This window comes from Selaginella moellendorffii, unplaced genomic scaffold (assembly GCF_000143415.4).
Source record: "Selaginella moellendorffii unplaced genomic scaffold, v1.0 SELMOscaffold_98, whole genome shotgun sequence".
Lineage (NCBI taxonomy): Eukaryota > Viridiplantae > Streptophyta > Lycopodiopsida > Selaginellales > Selaginellaceae > Selaginella > Selaginella moellendorffii.
The window spans coordinates 411,599-435,999 of record NW_003314359.1 but is presented as its reverse complement, the minus strand read 5'-3'; the positions used below and the strand labels follow the sequence as shown (position 1 = coordinate 435,999).

The 24,401-nt window shown below is 44.8% G+C and overlaps 2 protein-coding genes across 2 annotated transcripts; one reads left to right on the top strand and one right to left on the bottom strand.

The window, feature by feature from the left end:
• The first annotated feature begins 194 nt into the window (after positions 1-194).
• On the top strand, positions 195-1,993 carry LOC9636381 (homeobox-leucine zipper protein HOX20). Its single transcript, XM_002989519.2, has 3 exons — positions 195-764; positions 821-1,200; positions 1,272-1,993. Exons 1-3 carry the CDS (start codon positions 653-655, stop codon positions 1,770-1,772), a joined length of 993 nt encoding a protein of 330 aa, XP_002989565.2. The 5' UTR covers positions 195-652; the 3' UTR covers positions 1,773-1,993.
• Positions 1,994-2,023: 30 nt separating this feature from the next.
• Positions 2,024-3,947, bottom strand: LOC9636380 (DDB1- and CUL4-associated factor 8). Its single transcript, XM_024663253.1, has 5 exons — positions 3,815-3,947; positions 3,490-3,741; positions 3,264-3,407; positions 2,357-3,190; positions 2,024-2,296 (listed from the first exon to the last, which is right to left on the bottom strand). Exons 1-5 carry the CDS (start codon positions 3,905-3,907, stop codon positions 2,168-2,170), a joined length of 1,452 nt encoding a protein of 483 aa, XP_024519021.1. The 5' UTR covers positions 3,908-3,947; the 3' UTR covers positions 2,024-2,167.
• Positions 3,948-24,401: the final 20,454 nt, after the last annotated feature.

Genomic DNA, 24,401 nt, shown 5'->3' with positions numbered 1-24,401 from the left:
GACGTGCGCGAGTTCGATACCCGAGAGTGACAAGACAGCTACGTACTTATAATCTGATAATCTGGGGAAAGAAAGAAAGCTGGGCCACTCTGTTGGGCCCCATGGGCCAGAAACAACTGAAAGGTACGGCAGTTTTCTAGTGGGCGCGCGAATCTTTGTTTTAGTAGGGAAGGGAATATTCACCACATAGAAGAAAGTGAGCGGAGTGAATAGGTCTTGTCGCGTTTTATTCTCTCTTCTCTCTTTGCTTTTGTCAATGGCGCGGCTGGCACGGCTGGAGACGAAGCTGAAATTTCCGTCCCTTCGCTCGCGAAATCCTTGAGAGTGCCGGGCGAGTAGCGGAAATCTGCGAGGTTCTTGGTCCATGGAGGTAGAATTGGGAGGTGATGACGAGGAGAGCAGTAGTTCTTGGACGCCCCGAGGCATTTCGAGGTAGATGTGTTCTTGCGAGGTAGCATGAGCGTTCTGGCTGAGAATCTTATGGGAATCGAGCGCTCTTGCTGAGAATCTCGCGATCTGGCATGGGGATCGGGTCTCTCTGCTGAGAATCTGGCGAAATAACATGGGGATCGGGCGGTCGGGCTGAGAATCTCTGCGATTCAACCGGTTTCAAGTGTTCTTGCTGGGAAATCTCATTCATGGGACCTTTGTGATGCCGAGGCTCAAAGACGCGGCCGACAGGCGAATCCAGCGGCCTTCCATCCAGCGCCAAGCGAGATCTCTTCACGGCGGCAATGCAGGAATCGCTGTAAACCCCGTGGAAGGTAACATATTCCTTCGCAATCTCTAGAACTTGGGCCGAAATATTTTTTATTTCTAGGTACTATGAAGATCGTTCCTCAAAATCCCAAGCGACCGATCATGGATCACGCATCCGACGAGGAGGATGCCATCGACGACGATCCAGGCGCGGGGCAGCAGCATCACATCGAGAAGAAGAGGCGGCTGAGCGTGGATCAAGTGAAGTCCCTAGAAAGGCACTTTGAGCAGGACAACAAGCTGGAGCCGGAGCGCAAGCTCCAGCTTGCCAAAGAATTGAGCCTCCAGCCCCGCCAAGTTGCTGTGTGGTTCCAAAACAGGCGGGCCAGGTGGAAGACCAAGCAGCTTGAAAAGGACTACGACGCGCTCAAGGAAAATCTGGACGCTCTCCGCGGCGACTACAAATCTCTGTTGAAAGAGAAGCAAGAGCTCGAGGCCGAGGTATGTCAGATATTTTTTCTTTTCGTCCTTTCCTTTGCCTTTTGATTTTCATCTCGGGATTCCTCCTCCAGGTGAATCGGCTTAACGATCTACTCTCGTCCAAGCAAGAGGAGACGAAAGTGGTGGACGTGGGTGATGATCACAGCAACAAAACAAAGGAGAGTGAGGGCAATTCCGCAATCACGGTGACTGCTACTACTACTATTACTACTCCGACGATTGCCACCCGAAAGGATTGCTCGATCAACTCGTGGGATAGCGACGGCGGCAGTGAGATTGTGGACGATGATCCGGCAATCACTCCTCGTCCGGATCAGAGCGAGAGCGGCCGTTTCTCGTTACACGACGACGAGGATCGCGTCCTCATGAATCCGTTGGAGTGTCACATTGCCGCAAACTTCGACGACACATACACGAATTCGATGGTTTACTCGTCGTCCCCGCCGCCACCTCCTCCCCCCGACGATCGGATGATCCCCAAGCTCGAGGACACGGGATACGACAGTGCTACTGCTGGGGGATTCTTTGATTTGGATGATCAAGGCTCGCTTTCGTGGTGGGATTGGTCTTGACGAGGAGAAATCGGGGATGGATGGATGGAGATGGGTAAAATTGAGAGTTCAAAGGTACAGTGTATTTTTCTAAGTTTTGGTTGATCAAACTTTAGTATAAGCTAGGTAGAGAGAGGGAGAGGAAAAAATATCAGGGGCGATGCCAAATGGCTCGGACCATGGAAAATGTACACAAAGATGAAACAAAGCAATAAAAGTTCTATAGGCCACTGTTAACCTTTTTTTAAGGATATATTCCCTGTACAACTTTATTGAAATTCAAGAAGAAAACTGTTTACTCCATCTCCTTAAATTGTGAAATGCTAAAGTTTGAGTTATAACACAAGATTATAAGGTCTGGCTAACCTCCAGATTTGCATTTCCTTTTCTCTTTCCCTGTTCTTCCACATTGCTCCTCATCTTCGTCGTCTCACGCGCCTGAAGCGATCGAAATCGCCCATATGCGCTGCGTGGATGAGGCTGAGCATAAGAAAGTCAGGCATGGAGTGCTTGTCCTCTCGACTAAGCTTGTTCTTCTCCATAACCTGGGGAAAACGCAAACCGCAGAGAAGAAGAATCACAAAAAAGAAGGATTTTTCACGTACCTTATGAGCGTTCTTTGGAAGCGGCTGGATCGTTGGAGCCGTGGGAGCCCAGATCTTGACACTGTCGTCCATGCCGCTGGTGGCAAGAACGGTGACGCTGGGATGCGGCTCCAGACAATTGACGACCTGGCGATCGCCCTCCATCATCGCGACGAGCTCCGCGCCTCGCTTCTTCCAGATGAAGATGTTGCCACAGTCGGAGCCACTGACCACGTACTCGCAGTTTGGACCGAAAAAGTTGACGCCCTTGACGGTCTGCGCGTTCCTGTGGCCCTTGTAAACCTCATACTCTTTCTTCTCGTTCTCCTCGTTTTGATCTCCTTTGTCTCTTGCTTTTCCTTCGCGGTTGCCTTCCTCTTTGTTCTCTTCTTTGCTAACGTTACGCTTGCCTTCTTCTTCTGCCTCGTTGGTGGCTTTGCCGCCTCCTTCGGCTTTGTTTGGAACCCGTGTGGCTGCTGCTGCTTCTTCCTTGGTGCTGGAAGAAGCGCTGGGACTTGGCGGAGAAGGGCCGAGTCCTCCACCTTTGTCAAAGAGATAGATGAGCTCGTCGTTGTAGGAGATGAGGAGCTCCTCTTGCTGGGAGTACGCGACGCACGTAATGTGGACGTGCTGCTTGGTGCCGATGAGGTGCTTTGGAGCGAAGACGTCGACGGGGGAATCCACTTCGCCGCTGGAGCTGACCTTGCGGATGTCGTAGACTCGAGCAAACTCGTCGGATCCTCCCACGGCGAAATAGTTTGGGTTGCGCGGGTTGATGACAATGGCGTTGAGGTAGATCACGGGACGCCCCTTGCAAGTGACGATCTTCATGTTGCCGCCCTCTCGCAAATCGAACTGCAAGAGCAAAAAAAAAGACAACTTTTGGAATGAAAACACCCCGAAAGGAAGAGAAAGAACGTTGACTTACTTGATGAACATCGCCATCTTCTCCACAGCTAAAAAATGTTCTCGGGCTTCCAGGCTCGATGGCAAGCTTGTGAGCTCGCCCTCGGTGCTGTGCCAGCTTCTTTGTGCTAACACAACCATTCTCAGAGATTACAGCATGCCTGACCTGTGAATGTAAAAGAGAAGAAGAAAAAAAAAACAGAAGAAAAGAGCTCGGAAGCAAAGAACTTGATAAGAATGTCACGTACTTGGCCATCGGCAGCACAGGTCACAACGCTTCGATCGTTGGAGAAAGGCATGATCCTGGCCTGGAACACATTGTTGTCATGCCCAGAGTTAAAAGAGAGTTTTTTGGAGCGAGCAGCCCAGTCCCAAAACACAATCTCTTTGTCGTCGGATCCAGAGACGAGAATGTCTCCGCTGGGATTAAAATGCACAGTGTTGACGCATCCATCGTGGCCAGAGAGCTCAGCATAGCGCTCCAAACGCTGGATTAAATCCTGGAGAGGAGGAAGAAGGGAGGATTGGTTCCTGGCAACGAACCTAGAAATCGATATGGAGAGGGATATAAACCTTGCAACCGCCAATGTTTAAGGAGAATGCTCGCGGATGTATATTGCCAATCTGCCGCTCCCATAGCTTGCCCAATTCAGAGCACTGTTTCATCTTCTCATCGAGAAAAGACCTAATGGCATCATCTACAAAGATCACCCATCGTTAATAAATTATGTGTATCATGTCACCAATATTGATATAACTAGCTATTGCTCAGTATATGTTGCCCAATTGGTAAAAAAAAAAATTGATTGTCATAATTTTGTTATATTAAAAATTAAATTGGAATAGTATCAAAATAATGTGAGGTCCAATGATGTTATATATTAATTATAGTGGGATTTTGGTAGCCGTCGGATTGGTTTCAATCCAGATCATTCGCTCATGTATATAAGTTAGGGTTTTTGGGTTAATGGATATACACATTTTCTATATTCCCTTTCTATATTCCATGCACTCATATTAGTGGAGGTGAGAGGCACTTTTTGATTGTCCTTGAGGAGTGCTTAGATTTAAAATTTTGGTTTAGATCTAGCTTTTGTAGCATCTAGATTTAGTTTTTTCCATTTCCTTTTTTTTGTTCTTTCCTTTCAGGATTTTGGTTTAGATCTAACGTTTTGCATTGTCTAAATCTCCCTTTCCTTCTAGGTTTTTATCATTTCTCTTCTTTTGCTCTTTCTTTTTCGTTCATTTTCATGGCAGATCAGCAATTTCTTCTAACTCTAGAGTAGCAATTGGTACAATTGCTTGATGCTATGCGCTTGCAATTAAACAACTAAACTCAGTTGATGGTGGTATTCATGGCATGTGGTACAACTCCTTTTATTCTTGGTGCCAATCCTCGCGTTCGGCCAGAGTTCTTTCATGGGAATCTTGGGGATGATGTGCATCATTGGTTTGATCACTTCATAGTGATTGCCACATATCATTCTTGGGATGATGCTCAACGTTTGCGTGAGTTTCCCATGTGTCTTCAAGGGATAGCACTGCAGTGGTACAATGGTGGGATTCGAGTGTTCTCCCGGACGTCTTCAAAAGCACATTCGGATATGCTGACAATTGTGATGATGCCTTCCAACAATTGCATCGTTTTCGTCAAGGGCCATCTGAGTCAATGATGCAATTTGGCATTCATTTCCATGCTTCGTGCGGAACCAAATATGTCGGAGCGGATCAAACTAGGAATGTTGTGGCCAGCACTTTGTCAAGATCTTGTCAGGTTTGTGCATGCATTTGCTTTTGCTACCCTTGACGATGTTCATCATTTGGCACAACGTTATGAGATGTCACCTCTTTCATATAAGCCCCAAATTTTTCCTTTTCAATTTGCCAGCTTACCTCGTCTATCTGACCAACTCTGCCTTGGCTTTCGCTAAGTTCCCTCGCCAAGGTTCCCACCTATTGTACCAGCTCCTACCTGGTCCTACTTGGTTTCAGCTACTCACTACATAAGCAATGGAGCGTTAGTCACCCATCCATGGATTCCCAAATCTTTCCCAATCCCCCTCTCCGGGTTAGACTGGACTTAAGGTTCGGCTACACTCCTTGCAGGCACAAGTAGCCAAGCACACCAAGCCTCCAAGTTCCTAACCTCCCTTGGTACAACAAGGCTTAATCATGGGACCCTCTAAATCCTAAACCTTGGATGCAACACTTGCTTCGGGACACTAGGGCGAAACACCATGGCCTAACGGCCCGGTATGGGTACCTCTACCCCCCCCCCCCCCCCCCCCCCCCGCCCCCCCGTAGGAGACGCACGCTTTGGGCTTTCACCCCTTGACCTGTATTAGTACTCGGACTCGGTCTCGAACTTGATCTCGGACTCGATCTCGGACCCGATCTCGGACTTGACCTCGGACTCGGTCTCGAACCCGATCTTGGATCTCGGATCTCGGACTCTGTCTTGAACTCGGTCTCGAACTCGATCTCGGACTCGATCTCGAACCCGATCTCGGACTTGACTTCGGACTCGACCTCGGACTCGGTCTCAGACAAGATCTCAGATCTCGGACTCTGTCTTGAACTCAGTCTCCGAGTTGGCCTCAGACTCGATCTCGGACTCTATCTCAAACTCGGTCTCGGAGTTAGTCTTGGACTCAATCTCAGACTCGGTCCCATCCGATGAACTCTTTGTCATTTCGGTCATGCTTTTGGGGATCCTTTATCCTATGACACCTTGGGGAGTTGGTTCTTTACAACTCCACCACCCATAGAAGAAGTTCAATGCCCACATCGAATGTCTCTTTTTTTTTATCCTACAGCTTGCTAACCATATCTCCGGGGGCATCCCCCCACTTAGTAGTGTGCCTAAGTTAGCCTCCTCGGACAAGAGCCCATGACAACGGAATATAGTGTCCCTATACTCCTCACCCCACCATGCCCTAGTATGGGGTTGGGACTTGAACCCAGCCTTGCTTTACTAGGGGGTTGGGACTCAAACCCAACCTCCGTAAAATACGTCTACAGATTCGACATCCTCGTGGGGAGTCAGGCATAGTTCTCTACGCTTAGTCGACCTAGCTAACCCATGTTAATTAGCTTACCTTCGGCGTGCCTTTGGGTCCCAACATATGCCATTACTCAACTTCGCAAATTGATACTTTAATTGAATTTTGCATAAGTACATAGAGTTCTACCTTGCAAAAATTCCTCCACTAGATCTTGCGTGTTCGCTAGGTTCTCCTCCGGTTTCTATGTTGCTTTACAGTGCGGAAATCCTTTCCACTTCATATAAAACTCTCTCACCTCGCGTCCTTGTCGCTTGCTCTTGCGCGCATTGAGGATGGCCTCGACTTCGTATTCCTCCTCCCCTTGGATAACCTTAGGTAAAAGTTTTACTTGGTCCCTACAAAGTGGATCCTCAAAGTACCGCTTGAGTAAGTTCACGTGGAACACTAGATGCATCTTCCCCATCTCTCGAGGAAGTCGGAGATGGTAAGCCACTTTACCGTTTGTGCCTCAATCTTGTAAGGCCCTGCGAACCTACTTAAGGAACTCAAGATCAACTCATTTCCAAGAATACATGCATTTTTACCTTTGGGTTAACTTCCGGCTGATCCCACTTGGCAGCCTAAAGTTCTTGGTGTTCAGCCACACCTTCTCCCCCGCTTGGAACTCTACATCCCGCCGCTTCTGGTTTGCGTATTTGGTTTGCCTTTGTTGAGCCCGTTCCAAGGAATCCCTCACTAGATTCCAAATGTTGAGTCTTTCCACCATGAATGCCTCCACTATGGGTAACTCTCCATGGTACTCGGCCACACCGAGCTCCATAGGACCTTTAATAGCTCGCCCATTGATAACTTCCCATGGACTCACCCCGATACTCGAAGGTGGTGAATTGTTATAACACATTTCCGCAAATCCCAAATGACTTACTCAATCGGTCTAGTCTCTAGAGACATAGCATCACAAATAATCCTCCAGTTGCCTATTCACCCTTTCCGTTTGTCTATCTATCAAGAAGTGTTAATGCCATTAAACTTGACTTAATACCCCATACTTGTCTGTGGGTGATAGGTTGTGCTGAATTTCAATTTAGTGCGATACTATTCTAGGAGAGTTCTTCAGAACCTACTAGTGAAGATATTATCTCCATCTGAGATGATCTCTTCTGGCCTTCCCCACACTTGAACCACTTGTTCGAAGAACAGCTTCGCCATACCTTTTGCATCCACTTCCGTTGTGGTGGGTATGAAATGTGCTATCTTCGGAAAAAGGTCCACCACTAAGAATATCGCATCAAACCCCTCGCTTGGGGGAGTCCCGTGATGAAGTCCATCGTAAGACATTTCGACAGACGATCTAGAATTGGGATGCTTTGTAACAAGCCCCTACTAGCCTTAGTCACGGCTTTGGCTTACTGACATGTTGGACATGTCTTTACATAGTCTTGGACGTCCTTAGCCATATCTGGCGAATGATACTTCCTCTTAAGTAAGCCCATCGTGTTGGGCACTCTGCTGTGTCCTGCAAAAGGTCTATCATGACACTCTTCTAAGGCTACCTTCCTTAGTTCCCCTTCTGGAACATACACCCTCATTTGTTTGTAATAAATGAGTCCATTGCGTTCTGCATAGCCCATTTTCTCTTTCGTTGGCAGCTCACCTCTTTGGTGAGCTTCCCGTGCCTCTAGATTCCTCAGCAACACTTCTTGGGCTAGACCATCATTCTCATATGTTGTCCACACATCATCCCAAAAGGTTGCTATTGCACTAAATTTCGCCAACTTTAAGCTTGCTTTTCGACTTAGCGCATCCACCACGATGTTGCTCTTCCCAGGCTTGTACAAAATCTCGCAATCAAACTCGGCCAAAGCATTGGCCCATCGACCTTATTTCCCTCTCAGGTCAGGTTGTGAAAAGAAGTGTTTTGTTGCCACATTGTCCGTGTAAACCTTGAAGTGTCTCCCAATGTAGTGTCGCCACTGCTTGAGCGCCTTGACCACCACAAACAATTCCTTCTCGTGGACAGGCCACTTCCGTTGAGCCTTGTCCAACTTCTTCTAGAAGAAGGCTATTGGATGGTTGTTTTGCTTCAAAACTATGCCCAACACAAAGTCTGAAGCATCTGTTTCTATCTCAAAGTCTTTACCAAAGTTTAGTAACGCCAACACAAGAGCCTTCCTCAACTTCCCTTTGAGGTGGACAAATGCTGCCTTGCATTCTGCTATCCATACCATCTTCCTTTTTCCGGTTTGGTCCGTTAAGGGCATGGCTACTCTCGAATAGTGTCTGATAAACTTTCAGTAGTAGTTGCATAGCCCCAAGAATGCCCTTAACTCATGTACATTTGATGGTTGCACCCAATCTTGGATTGCTTAGACCTTCTCAAGGTCCACCTTAAGCCCGTCCCTGCCCACCATATATCTGAGAAACTTTACCTCTTGTTGAGCAAAGTCACATTTACTCTCTTTAGCATACAATTGGTGTTCCCTTAGTTTCTCAAACACTTTCGTCAAGTGTTCGGCATGCTTCTTTAGCATTTTGCTATAGATTAGGATATCTCAATATAGACAACCACAAAGTGATCTAAATAAGGTACAAAGATATGGTTCATCTACGCCAAAAACATTGCCGGCGCATTGCATAGCCCGAAGGGCATCACCAGAAACTTAAAGCTCCCATACTTTGTTTGACAGGTTGTCTTCTCGACATCTTCCTCTGCTACCCTGATCTGGTAGTATCCTGACCTTAGGTCAATCCTCGAGAAGTATTTTGCCTTTCCCAACCTATCGAACAAATCCTCAATCCTTGGCAAAGGGTACTTGTTCTTCTTTGTATACTTGTTGAGCAACCAGTAGTCTATGCACATGCGCATAGATCCATCTTTCTTTTTCACAAATAACATCGGCACCCTATACGACGACTTGCTCAACCTAACATACCCTTTATCCACCAACTCCTTTAGTTAGCGCTTGAGCTCCTTGAGTTCTTTTTTGTTCAAACGATAGGGGGGACGAACCACCGCCTCAAGACCCTCGACCAGCTCAATCTTATGTTTTATCGGTCGTGCAGGGGGCAACCCCGCCGGTAGCTCCTCCGGCATGATATTTTGGAATTGGTCCAACACCCGCTAGATCACTAAAGGTACTTCTTCCATTCCCGTCTTTTTGTCACTCTTCACCAAGAGTAAGCACAAAAATGCTGCTTTCATTCCTTTAGTGAGTTGTCCTCTTGTGGACACTAGATTTAAGTAGGAATCTTTGGCCTTGCATTGCCCTACCTTTAGATCCTGGGCCTCCACCCTAGATTTTCTTCCTTGGGCATTCGTTAGTTTCACAAGGTTCCTACCTTGTCCATGCAGGGCTACCACAAACCGATTGAACCAATCCATTCCAAAGATCACGTCAAATCCCGCCATATTCAACACGGTGAAATTGATGTCTACTTTCCAAGTCCCTACTTCAACTCTTGCTTGTCGAAGTACCTCATCGGTGCTCTAGCTACCTTGAACAAACTCTATAGTCCTTGGTTCACCTAGCCACTACACTGTTAGTTCGGTTTGCCGGACTATGTCTGCAGCCACAAATTATCCGAAGCATCTGTGTCAATAAGGATCTTAACAAAGCTACCTCCAAACTTCCCTCGGAGGGCTAGTAAATGTCGTGAATGACTCTCTACCAAAGTTGCTCATGTAATGAGTAACTTTGAGCTAGGGACTAGATCACATACCTTAGTTTGGATTTCACCCAACTTAATGGCCATATTGGCTCTGGCCTTCTTCAGGTAGGGACATTCTCTTGAAAAGTGTCTTGCTTCATTGTAGTTATAGCATATATTGTTTCCCACGATGCTAAGAAACTTGACTTTTTTATCCGTGGGTTTGTCTCTTTTTGCTTGACTCCCCCATGTACTTGCTTGCTAGCCACCAGATTTGCCTTTCCGGAACCCCGAGGACATATACTTAGAGAAACTCTTCTTAAATTTCCCTTTGCTATATGTTTGCCTTGGTTTAGCCCCTTTGCTAAACGTGGACCCCGACCCCGTTGTGTTCCCCTTTCACAGGTTATTCTTGAAATGCACCTTGATGGCCGCATCCAACGCTTCTTGTAGTTGGTCGGGTTCCAACGCATCACCTCACCGCGAGCCCAGGTTTGCAAGTCTGATATGAAGGCATGGAACGCATCCATATCCCCCATGTCCGTGACAAGTATCCTCTTTGCCATAAACCCATTCACATACTTCTAAATGGTTCCGATCTGCTTCAGCCTACTCAACTCGTCTCTTAGATGTAGAGTAGCATTCGGAGGAACGTAAGTCGTGCGAATCCTCACCTTCATCATTTCCCAAATGGCCACCGGTCCTTCGTTGGCCTCTATCGTTCTCCACCAAGACTTGGCATTATCTGCCAAGTATAGTTTTGCACATGAGACCTTCTCTAAGCTTAGTAACCGCAACGCTCGGAAGTAGTTTTCCATATTGTAAAACCAATCCTCCACCACCTTATAGTCATTTACTCCCTTGAAGACTAGTGGGGGCTTTAGTTTGTACTTGGGAACTGCCTGAGGGATTGATTCCACTTCAGTCTATTCGACCTTGTTTGGTTTTGCCTTAGTCCCTGCCGAAGGGTCCGCGCCTTCTGTGCTGCTAGCATCCGTAGTCTTTTGCCTTTTCTTCCGCTTCTCGTCACGCTTTCCCTTGTATACGAGAGTCTCCAGCAGAGCATTAGTCTGTGCCAATTGTCCTTCTAGAACGTCCAATCGAACCTTGGACGACCAAACCTCACCACTGGACTTCTATTTGGAAGTTTCCTCACTGAAGTCCTCCTCATACAAGGATTCCTCTTCATAGCATCTTGTTCGACCGGAGGCTCCAGCTTTGAAGGAGGTTCTGTCTCTGCCTTAGTTTGTTTCCGCCTTGCTTTTGCCATCTCTCAGCAATCCGCCTCTATCCTTCGCTAGAATTGAGGAAAAAGCTCTCATACCAAATTGTAAGCCACAAATTTTTCCTTTCCAATTTGCCAACTTACCTCGTTTATCCAACCAACTCTGCCTTGGCTTTCGCTAAGTTCCCTTGCCAAGGTTCCTGCCTATTGTACCAGCTCCTACTTGGTCCTATTTGGTTTTAGTTACTCACTGCACGAGCAACGGAGCATTAGCCACCCATCCACGGATTCCCAAATCTCTCCCAATCCCCCTCTCTAGGTTAGATTGAACTTAAGGTTTGGCTACACTCCCCGCAGGCACAAGCCACCAAGCACACCAAGCCTCCAAGTTCCTAGCCTCCCTTGGTACAACAAAGCTTGATTATGGGACCCTCTAAATCCCAAGCCTTGGATGCAACACTTGCTTCGGTACATTAGGGTGAAACATTATGGCCTAACGGCCCAGTATAGGTACCTCTACCCCCCCACTTCCATCCCGAAGGAAAGGCCCAAGCCCCTAGGAAAGGCAAGGACCAATGAGCCACAAGGTACTCAAGTGGGGCACCACTCCACATGAGCCGGGAGCACTGGTAATCAGTTTCCCTTTTGGGAGTGGGAGCTACTCTTGAGCACTTCCTTGGGTGGCCCCTTCAGCACCACCCGAGTTCATGCTTACTCCCACCCAAGGCCCCTTGGCCCCAGTCTCAACCTCAAGTCAGTTTGGAAGCACCACTGGAGAATTCCTTCAAAACTGGTTCCTAGACCTCACTATCCCTACTATACTTTTGGAACCCCCTACAGCCCCCCCCCCCCCTCCCCTAGGAGACGCACGCTTTGGGCTTTCACCCCTTGACCTGTATTAGTACTCGGACTTGGTATCGGAGTCGATCTCGGACCCGACTTCGGACTCGGTCTCGGACTCGGTCTCGGACTCGGTCTCGGACTCGATCTCGGACCCGATCTCGGACTCGACTTTGGACATGACCTCGGACTCGGTCTCGGACCCGATCTCGGATCTCAGACTCTGTCTTGAACTCGGTCTCGAACTCGGTTTCCGAGTCAACCTCAGACTCGATCCTGGACTCTATCTCGAACTCGGTCTCGAAGTCGGTCTTGGACTTGATCTTAGACTCAGTCTCATCCAATGAACTCTTTGTCATTTCGGTCATGTTTTCGGGGATCCTTTAGCATACGATACCTCAAGGAGTTGGTTCCTTACATTTCACTTCTCACTACACATGCACGGGACAAGGCGGACCTGGTTGTGCATGTGGGTGATCTCGAGCTTGGGTTGCAGTCATTGCAGGTGGTGTTGAGTCAAGCTTTTGACCTCATTCCTTGTAAGATTGATTGTAGCACAATCATGCCAAGTGTGACTTTGAGGCTTCTCCCCCTTGTCTCATACTTTTTTATATTTCATCCATTCCTCTCACTTCTGTACTTCTTCATCCCTCTGCTTCTACTTTTGCTTCCATATAATTTTTTCCCCCCACTACTTCCTCCTATGTTTCCATCTTGTTCTGCTCTTCCCTTTTCCAATCCTTCTGACAATATTTGTGTTGTAACAGTTGATTAGCTCATGAAGGAGTATTTTGATCTCTTTGAATTTGACTTACGTCTGGGGTCAAGATTGCCACACATCATCTGACTCCAATTGGGGATGCTCGTCCAATCAAGGTTCCTGTTTGTCGTTAATCACCCAAAGAAATTAAGATTTTAAGTACAAACGTCAAGGAGATGTTAGAGAAGGGTGTTATTCAAAAGTTATGGAGTCTTTGAGCATGTGAACCTCATCTTGTGACGAAGCATGATGGGAGTATTCATTTCTACATCAACTATCATCCGTTAAACAAAGTGACTATCCCAAATGTGTACCCTCTTCCTCACACTACTGATCTCTTGGATTGTCTGGGGCGAAGTTGTTAATTCACTAAGCTAGATTTTGCTTTTAGGTACTGGCAAGTACTGATGGCCGAAACATATATTCCTAAGACTACTTTTTATACACCATTTGGTTTGTACGAGTTCTTGGTGATGTTGTTTGGTTTGAACAATGCTCTTGCAACTTTTTAGCAGATGATAGACGAGGTTCTTTGCGATATGCAAGAGGTGACTACTGACTTCATTCATGATGTCTTGATCCACTTGGAGGAAACATGAGAGGAACACATTTGTAATGCTTGTAAAGTGTTGGATCAACTACGGGACGTTGGTTTAAAGCTGAAGTAGCTAAAGTGCGTGTTTAGGTCCAAGGACACAATTTATCTTGGGTACTATATTTCTCGTGAGGGTTTGCAAGTTGATCTTGATAAACTTGTGGTTGTTTTAAAGTTCCCTACTTCGAAGTGTGTGAATGATGTGTAGTGCTTCCTGAGCAAGGTGCAGTATCTTGGTTGTTTTGTGAATCATCTTTTTGATTGCATTGCACCATTATAAGCATTGCTGAAGTCATCAACGTCATCTTTCATCTGGTCTCCTGTTCGTGGATCTCAAAGAGTTATTGACGACTCCTCCGATTTTGGCATATCCTGACTACACTCGACCTTTTATTTTGCACGTGGATGCTTCTAATATTGGTTTTGGAGGTGTGTTAATGCAAGAGAGCCTGAGTGTGCCTGGTCAAGGCCATCCCATTGAGTATATAAGTCATATATTACAACCAGCAAAGGTGAATTATTCCACGATAGAGAAGGAGTGTTTAGTAACAGTCTGGGGTTTTGAGAAACTTCATGCATATCTATGGTTCTCAGAAGTTACTTAAAGGTGATTATGCTGCCGTTACTTCATTATTGAAGCGAAAAAACTTAGTTAATTTTACTGCTCGATAGGTTTTGAAGTTTTAGATATATGATTTTGATGTTGTTCATATATATGCAATGGGATTTTAGTAGCTGTCGAATTGATTTCAATTCGGACCACTCACTCCTATATATAAGCTAGGGTTTTTGGGTTAATGGATATGCATATTTTCTGTATTCCCTTTCTATATTCCATGCACTCATAACAACAAATATTGTATTCCACTTTGAAAGAAGAATTGAGGGAATTATCTCAGATCATCATTTTCATCTCTGTGTATGCAACAAGACTAGTTGCCCAATCTCATTGGATAGTACTCGCCGAGACTCATCCTTTGATACCAAATATAGCGCACGTGGTTTTGACCCTTTATCCTATGGTGATTTACCATAGGATAACTACGAAGCGGGACCTAAACCCTCAATGTGCCACGTGTCAAATGCCATGTGTCACATGCCACGTGTCCATAGGACAGTGGTGTGGAACCCGAGGTTCAGGGCCTTGGGCCACTGAACAAAGGAACGGTGCCAAACTCCCAAGCATGGAACCAAAGAGTGACGGAACCAAACCACAGAGCAATTCCCAAATATACAGCCTAAGGAGTTAAGGGATAGGAGCCCGGAGTGACTTGGAACAGTCCTAAAGTATCTAGAATCCCAATGTCAGGACCAGCACACAAAACGGAGCGAAACAAAGTTTGGCACTATTTCAGCATATCGGTGGCCTAACGCGAGGATATGGATATTCCACCAGCTAGCATGGAATGGAACTTAAGCTTAAACCTAAGCCGGATATAAAACAAAGACAGGCATGCAAGTGAGAGCTAAACTATGCCTCAAGTTGGTCAACCATGCCCGACCTACCTATTATTCCTACTATACATTTGGAACCCCCCCCCGCCCCCCCCCCCTTGAGGAACACACGCTTTGGCCTTTCGCCCCAAACCTCCCTTAATATCAAGAGTTAGTCTTTGAGACAAGCTTGAAACTTACTAAATATAGAATAGCACTAGATTGCGAATTTAGACACGAGATAAACACCATTATGTTCAAGCCAATTTCTACATTCCGTAGATATGCCAAATGAGCAAATCTAGACACTTTTCATAAATAGCATTTGAGACCGAAATAAGACTAACACAAAGGGCATGATAGCAAGGGTGTTTGGCAGACACGGTAAGCTATCATTAAGCGATACTGAGGGACTAGTCTCAATATGCGAGGGTTTTTGTCAAGCCAGTACAAGACAAAGCAAAAGAAAACTAACAAGCCGGGCCAAGTATGCTCAACTAAATATACACTTAGAAATTCCTTCCTTATGTTTATTCAGCCAAGTATAGATGCTAAGCCCAGTTTACTAACACTTGAACAAGAGAGACTAATAAAGGGTCCAACAATACCAACCTCCTGCCATCGTGGCAGTAAGGAAAGAATGTCCGTAAGGACTAGCCGACATGTAACTTTTGATACCCAAAATCACATTCACGACACTTTCCTCCCTTAGGGAAGATGAATGTCCTCGTCGATGCATATTCGAGTCTAGAATACTGCCAAGAAAACAACTCTAGAAAAACTTCACGGTATTCACACTATATGAAAAATGCACCAACTTAAATGAGTTAGAAAGCAACCTTTATGTCTAACACAGATGCACTACCAACTCAGACACCTTCCAGCTATCGCTGACAAGGAAATGACCAATAGAGTTAGCTACCCTTGCTGCTTTGGTTGTCACCTAGCTTATAAAAGTGTGATACGCCCCTGCCCGCAAGGACATAGAGAGAGAAGCCAGAGGCCCTAACCCTCATGAGCAAAGAAACCAAACCCATCAGTAAGGTTTAGATAGACTAATGTAAATAGGTAGTTAGAGTTGTTTACACGGTGATGTCCTTTTAACGGAATAAGGATCATTGACAGAGAGGTAGGTGATATGACTAGTCAATAGTAGCTACCCCATGACTAGAGATTTCAACATGCACATGAAATGCCAAAGTTAGTCTGCCTATACTAGCCCAAACGCAAAGATCAATATATAGACAATATCAAAGTTATAGACAATAATATCTTAGAGATTTAATTATCAATGAATAAAGCTTAGTTTAGAACATGAAAGTATTCCAAGTAAGTTATCATCTGATAAACCAATATTAGAGTATAGGAACCACCAAGATCACTACCGTTGGAAAACATAAGATTCACCATCTAACAAAATTCAATAGTCAATATATCATTAAGGAAACTCAATGATAAAACTTAACTAATAAATATTGTAGATAGCATGCCAAACAACTTACAAAAGACAGCTCAAAGAACATAAAGTATCATTGATTAATAAGCAAAATTCTCACAAATGTATCACCCGAAGGAAATAACATCCTAATTTATCAAAACTAACTCGAGCAATAATCAACAGAACAGAATGAATGTGGTAAGACCAACAAACACTTAGTCATTCCAACCATCACACCAGCCAATCAAAATAGATCCCAGTCAACAATACAAAGGAACCCAAGTTGCTTTAGTAAGTGTCAGCAACATCTTGTTGATGTCTCAAACTCAAGAAACCAATTTAAAGCAAACCACAAAGAACATGTGGTATTGCAAAAAGCTATAAGCTATCAAAACGAACAACTAACTATCATAAAAGATCATCAATCATCTCATCAAAAGAGATATGTATAATTATCGTCAAAGAAGGAATCCACCATTCTGAAGAATAGGAAATCATTCTATATCAACAACAATCAAACAAAACCTTTTAACAAGGATAATCAACTATCCTAGATGATAGTCAATCATCACCAAAGATTGCTAGATGCAAAAGCCAACTTCAACATCGAAGCTAATAAGTCAAAATGCCTTCCCCAACAACTTCTAACAAATGGAACAATGAGCATGAAAACTCAAGGAACCAAAAACTTGAAGCAGTCCATAGCCTAGTTTGCCTAACAATGATCACGAGTCTCGCATAAACTAACTTCAATGTTAAAGAAGAAATCATGGCACAATCCATAATATCTTCTTCAACATATCCATAAGCTAAACTTCATAATGCAAAGCTAATGAAGAGCATATATGCATCAATCCAAAAGCCAAACATAATGAAATTATACTTAACAAGTGATCATCAAACAATCCTCCATAAATCCATCTATAGCAAGACATAACTCACATCATAACAAGCACAAGAGGAATCATTAACAATTAATATATCTAACTCAAATCCAACAAGGATTCAAACATTCCAATATAGATCACTAACTCTTCCATTTATAGAGTTAGTATAGTCCACGACTAAATCACTTTTCAAAGAAAAGGTTAAAACTCAACTCCTACTAAACAATCTCGTATAGAACACAACTAACTCAAACTTGCCACTCAGTTCATTTGAACGTCAATATAGTTGCTAACTAGCAAATGCACGAATACCAACAACACAAAGGTAAAGCCAAATCATCAACACTATCTTTATCGAAACTAATGAAACTCAATATCAATCCTATGGAGAGACATCTCATTTCACTCAAGTCTCAACATCAATATTGTCAACGACAAACATCATTTCAATGCCATCAACACCAGAACAAAGCTAGAAGAAAGTAAGAGTGAATCAACACCCAAAACTCTCTAGCAACCAAGCTAACCAAAGTCGAAGATACTTTAGTCAATATCTGAGACCAATACATTAACAATACTTAGTTACAGATAACACATCATTGATGAGTGATTCACCACGTCCAAGACTCAATGAATTTTAACACTATGGACTAAACGTAACCAAATGATATTGATAGAGGTAAAGTCGATATGCTAATATAGAAAAACCATATAAGTCTAATGACATGATCTTTTACAACACCATTTGGTAAAGTAAGCCCATCACTGCTAAATCATCATCGAGCAAAGCAAGTGTCAACAGTCTTGAACAAAGTTTATGAGCAATCACTAGTCACAGAGCAACCAACAATCATTGTTCAATTTGCCTTCATAAGACCCAAATACTAAATTTATGCCATCAAATCATATACTTGTCTAACATGAATGTAATACCTCAAGCATGAGATAAAGGTTCATGGACAAGCACAAACTAAATAACCACTCAAATCCAACTCAATAAGAATAAGCTTACTAATGCGTTTAGCCACTAGCTCTGAGCATGCCTTGAAGAGGCTACCTATGCATGATCAATACTTAGTTGAAACTAAAGTAAGACCATGAGATGGACTCATATTGGTACACAACCTCCACTTAAACAAAGCTATAGTATGGGTACTAACATTTCAACCTCAAACAACTAAGTTAGACATCACCATACTCAGCCAAGGCATAAGACCACCAAGACTAAGTCAAGATCAATGAGAGCTCACTACTCTCATAGAGTATAACGAAATGTAAGATGCAACTTGCCACCAAGCACAATGCTACAAAAGAAAAGCTTTAAAGTCACCCTTCTTAGAAAAGTGCAACGGCCACTTTTCTACACCAACTCCAAACTTTATCCAACTCAATTGCCTTAGCCCCAAAAGTCAACATCCTTTTCAAGTTGCATCATACCTACTAAAATCTAAGCCAACCGAAATCAACTCCAACCCCTTTACTAGTTTGTACTGGCTTATGAAAATGGAATGGTTTTTCAGCAAAGTGATTAATAGACTAGCCATTGGAAAAGCTTAAGAAAATTTGTGGAAAATTTTACATTCTAGAGAAAAAATGACTCTCAATCCACGAATGCAAACTTTTAAGACTCAACTAACTTTTTCCTATTAACAACTTCATATAGGTTCACCTCAACACAAATTTTGATGACCCAATAATATGTCTAAGCATCAAACATCTTTACCCATTTTTCGAATCCAACACTAACATCCGCTAAAAATGCAAAATAAACATTTAAGGCTTGATCATGAAGACCACATCTTCGAATATCCATATTGCACTTAATACTTTTCTTCAATCACCTTCAAGATCTAATGTGAAGCCAAAACACTAACAAGAAAAATGACATGGAAATTCAAGGTCTAAGGAAAATTACTCATCATTCGAAATAACAATGCCACTTTCATTAACACAAGTGTTAGCAATATCAATGCCTCAACTACACACCTTCTCCATCCAACAATTTACTCCAAATACTAAGGGATTAACCGACAAGTCATAGCAAGTGAATGTTATAACCCTTTCCAATACCTTATTGGCAAACCCTCAAGGAAACAACATACCAATTCAAGTTTAGCATAATGGATCACCATGGAGAATCTAGTCAAAGCTACTATAATACTACTATTTGCAAATAGACTAGCTTCACTATCAACCATTTTGGGGGTTGATCATCATTTAACTAAGCAACTTTATAAACACATTGCTCATTATCACATGGATATGATATAAATATCACAATTGAATTGATCATCAATTGAGCAACACCATGAGCAACACCCATGTTATTACTTCAAAGGTTCATGTGACTATCAAGTGCCAACTCGATTTGACAAAATGCAACATAAATGCCATACCCCACTGATAGAAATTTACAACACTGAAGACCACTAATTTTTGTTCACAACATGGATAAGCTCATGTCACTCTCTTTCCAACCAAACTCAACACTAATCCAACACCAAGCTACTCAAGGAGCAATAGCAAGGTTTTTCCTGGAAAAGAATTGAACATTGTAACCCAAGTCTTCTAATAGCAAGTCTGGACAAAATGGTATAACGCTTCATTGCTATCCATCCCACAACTTACCATTTGTAAGACCATCATTTTCAATATACACCAAGATAAGGACTTTTGATTACATATTGTAAATATGAAAAATGAGTTAACACCTCATTACAAATCATCTCTCCAAGAAGAGAAAATGATTTACATGTTTGATCCTTCGTCCCTAAGAACTCTCTTTTTGGTCTCATCTTTGACCAAACCTCAAGCTCACTTTCGCACTGCCTTCAGTCTAACCCAAGAAAGTTTATAAGAGAGCACGGCAATGGAGGGGGCAGGCCATCAAACAACGGTTTGAACGGATCACAAAAATCTTGAGTACTTTGCCACTTCCCGAGTTTTGAGCCATCATCAAGCAAGGTGGACTCCTCCTTGATGGATGCGATCAGAAAGGCCTTAAAACTTTCCAGGTCTGTACTTGATAACAAAGTCAAACTGACTCAAGAATTGTGCCCACCTTGCTTGACAACGGCTTAAAACTCGAGAAGTGGCAAAGTATTCAAGGTTTTTGTGATCCGTCCAGACCATTGTTTGATGGCCCGCCCCCTCCAACTGTCAAGACCCCCAACAAGATCAAGATTGGAAAATGCAAAAGACAAAGAGAAAAGCTAGTGAATAATGAAGAAGAGGCCTTAGATTGGTGTTGATTCAAATTGTGGAGAAATGGAACAACACTAACCTATATATACTATAGGTTGATGAAGCTCCACCACTCTTGGATTGAGGACGGCCCAAATATAGTTGAGGTTGAGGAGGCACCACATCATCATCAGAAATGTGGCTTGAGACTTAGGAATCGTACGAGAAATCGAGAGTCGGGAATGTAGCAGGAATTGGGGGATTCCTAATAGCACCCGCTCCTCAAGAACGAGTGGAACGAGGACGTGAATGAGAACGAGGAGGGGGATGAGATGGGTGGCGAGGGACGGGAGATGGAGAAAAAGAATGAGGACTGGGACGAGAAGGATAGTGGCGGTGGAAGTCCTGAACAAAGTTAGAAGAATGAATCAGGTTGTCCGCAGGTTCCCAAGTGCATTCTTCAGGTCCATTACCCTTCCAGTCGACTAGATAGTAGAGTTTAGATCGTGAGATCTTGGAATCAAGGATGTCCTGAACCTCGTACTCAGACCCATTCTCAAGCTGCACGGGTGGAGGCAGAGGAATGACCCGATTTGGAATAGGACTGGGAATATAAGGCTCAAGGAGAGAGGAGTGAAAAACGGGGTGAATTTGATATGAGGAGGGAAGTGCAAGGCGATAAGTGACAAGATTAATGATAGTAGTGATAGTGAAAGGACCGAGGCATTTGAAATCAAGTTTGGGACATGGCCTGGTGGTGGAGATATTTCGCTTGAGGAGCCAGACTTTATCCCCGATATTGTAAGGGGGACAATCCTGACAATGGACATTGGCAAATGTTTTGTGAGAATCCTGAGCACGATGGAGGTGGGAGGAGATGGAGTTATGGATTTCCTGAAGGTTGGAGACAAATGTCTCAGATCAGGATTAGAATGAGAGGATTTAGATGGAGAAGGAAGTGAGAGATTGAATCGGGGATTTTGGCTAGAATTTCCGAGAATGGAAGGCGACCGGATGAAATTCTTAATTTGCTCCGAGTTGAGACAGCACAGCACCAATGGCAAAGTTGGTGGCGTCAGCCTCGATGAAGAAAGGTTGTGAGGGATCAGCATGGATTAAGATAGGAGCAGAACTGAAGGCTCCCTTGAGTGTGTCGAAGGCTTGCTGGGCAACAGCAGACCAAGAGAAGGGAACATCCTTGTAAGTGAGATGCGTGAGAGGAAGGACAATGTCAGAGTAGTGATCAATGAATTTGTGGTAGAAGTTGGTGAAGCCAAGGAAAACCTGAACGTCTGACATTGATTGTGGAGGCTCCCATTCGAGAATAATCTTGACTTTGGCAAGATCCATCGTGATACCCTCAGGAGTGACAATGTACCCAAGGAACTCCATAGACTCCTGATCGAAGGAACATTTCTCAAGCTTCGCGTATAGGCCGTGTTCTCGCAGCTTTGCCAGCACCTTGCGCACATGCTCGTCGTGCTCCTCCTGAGTTTTTGAGTAGATGAGGATGTCATCGAGGTAGACGATCACCATCTAATCAAGAAACTCCCAAAAGACGTCGTTTGCCATGTGTTGGAAAACTGCTAGAGCATTTGTCAAGCCAAATGGCATGACAGTGTACTTGAAGTGGCCATAGCGGGTTCGGAACGCAGTCTTCCATTCATCACCAGGCCGGATCCGGATCAGGTTGTATGCTCCACGGAGGTCGATCTTAGTGAAGAAGCGGGCATCGCCAAGGCGTTCCAACAGGTCTGATCAGGGGCAGTGGATAACAGTTCCGAACAGTCACCTTGTTCAAACCTTGGTAGTCGATGACCAGGCGCAAACTCCCATCCTTCTTCTTGACAAAGAAGACAGGCGCTCTAGCCGGGGACTGCGAATGCTGAATGTACCCCGAGGCAAGGTTCTCATCCACGTATTCTTTGAGGGCCTGAAGCTCGGACGGGGATAACTTGTAGATATGCCCCTACGGAGGTGATGCTCCTTCCTGTAAATCAATGGGACAGTCATAAGGCCGATGAAATGGCAGTACACTAGCTTTTTTCTTGTCAAACACATCCCCAAAATCATGATACTTCTCAAAAAGACTGACAGGAGAAACATGCAAAGCAAAAAGGAAAATAGGTTTTTCATGAAGAAGTTCTTACATAGTGATTGTGGAGATAGGAGGAGGTGTACAACTAAATGGAATGATGAGATGAGGATACTGTCTAGTGTAAGATGGAAGAAAGGAAAAAGAAGAGGGTGAAAACTTCGTAGAGTCAGGAATAGAACCTTGATTTGAGTTTAGGGAACTTTTCCTGATTCGGACTCGATGAACAGCAGGGGAAGCCGTGGGAGATGGTGATATGGGACAGATGAGCTGTAATTCCTTCCAACAGATCTGAGGCTGATGTAGTTGGAACCAAGGGAGGCCAAGCACTATAGAGGAGGACTTGCTGTTGATGATGTTGAAGGCGATATCGGTGACGGTGGACCGATGTGTACTCGAACGGGAAACGTTTCCCTAAGTCCAGAAGAGGGAGACACAAAATTCCTGCCGATGCCTTCAACCCTCAGATCCCGTATGGTAGGAGAAAGAGGAACGTGATGTCGGGCAGCAAAGTCCGTGTCCATGAAGCAAGAAGTTGCACCCGAGTCCAATAGCGCCAGAGCCTTGAGTCCTGATTGTCCGGTGAAAGAAAGGAGACATGGGACGTGGAAATTGCGGGAATTGGTGGTGGCTTTGATGAAAGATGGTGAGGAGCTTGAAGAAAAGTGATTTTTATTCGGGGAGTCCAAACAGACAGCTCCTACTCTGTTTGGATAGGGTCGTTTCCCGACTGCAACAGAGGTGGACTTTGAGGCAGAGTGAACTCGAGCAGTTGGGGAGGCTTCTTGGGACACACAACTACTTTGTAATTAGGATTAGCACAGTAGATTCAAAGATTATGAGATATTCAATGTTGCTTCTCAGCAGGACTCAACTTCCCTCTGATGAGTCGGGGAGTACCAGAAATATCCATCGGGACCGGAGTAGTAGGTTCAGGAGTATGCCCTGAAAACTCAAGCTAGGATTCCTGAGTCTGGGACGGGAAAACAGTGGCGTGGCGACTTTCCTGATGACGTTCAAAGAGACGATTGTTGCATCGAACAGCTTTGTTGATGGCATCCGACAAGTCCATAAGATCCTCCATGGTGAGCAACAAATCCTTGACACCGTTGTTGAGGCCAAAACAAAATTGATCAATCAAGGCCCACTCATCCCACTGAGTGTCTAAGGCAAGGAGTTGGAACTCTGTAGCATAGTGTAAGCGACCAAATTTTCTATTCTACTTTAGTCGCTTAACCACACCTCCGACCACTTGGAGGAGTCTCATTCACAACCTCCATCAGTCCAATTCAGGACTTGGGACTTGCTAGCCCCAAGAATGGCATCCATGCCACTCAACACTTGCACCTGGTCCAAGTGCTCCACGTGTCCGGTCCCAAGACCGACACCCAAAGGTACCACTGACATCTCAGCCCATTACGCTAAGGCCATGCCCATTCACCTTTGCTGCACTAGTGGTCCAATACCACTTGCATCACCATCCCGTCTCCCCAAGACTGGGCCATCTGTCCACGAGTGGTCATCCTAGATCCACTCCTTAGCATCCTTAGGATGCCCATAGACCTGGGGAATCGCCTTCCCCAAAGTCCCTTTGTCAGTTCCTACCAAGTCCCTTTCTGCCCCTAGCCGTGTTTGCCAACACTGTCACTTGATCGAGGCCCATAGGCCCGACCACTAAGTCCCATGGTCCTCTGGGACTTCCTCACCACACGACTGTGTCCTTGGTCACTACCCCAGAGGACTGCTCCTCTTCCTTTCCACAGTCTAGGCCTTTGGGACAACATTTCGGAACACCGTGGCCTTACGCGAGCCACCTGGGTACTCTCCCCGCCTTTCACCTTTAGGTGCTCTAGCCATGGGCTTAGAGCGAGGTTCCGTTGAGCCACGCCTGGTATCCAAGTAGGTAGTGCCACCCACACTTGGACTGGGAGCATCGGCCAGTCGATCTCCCGGGGGAACTAGAGCCGGCTCTTGAACACTTCACCAAGCTACCCCGCTTGTCGGTCCGTATTCACTCTAGTCTTGGACTTCCCAGTGTCTGTTCATCACC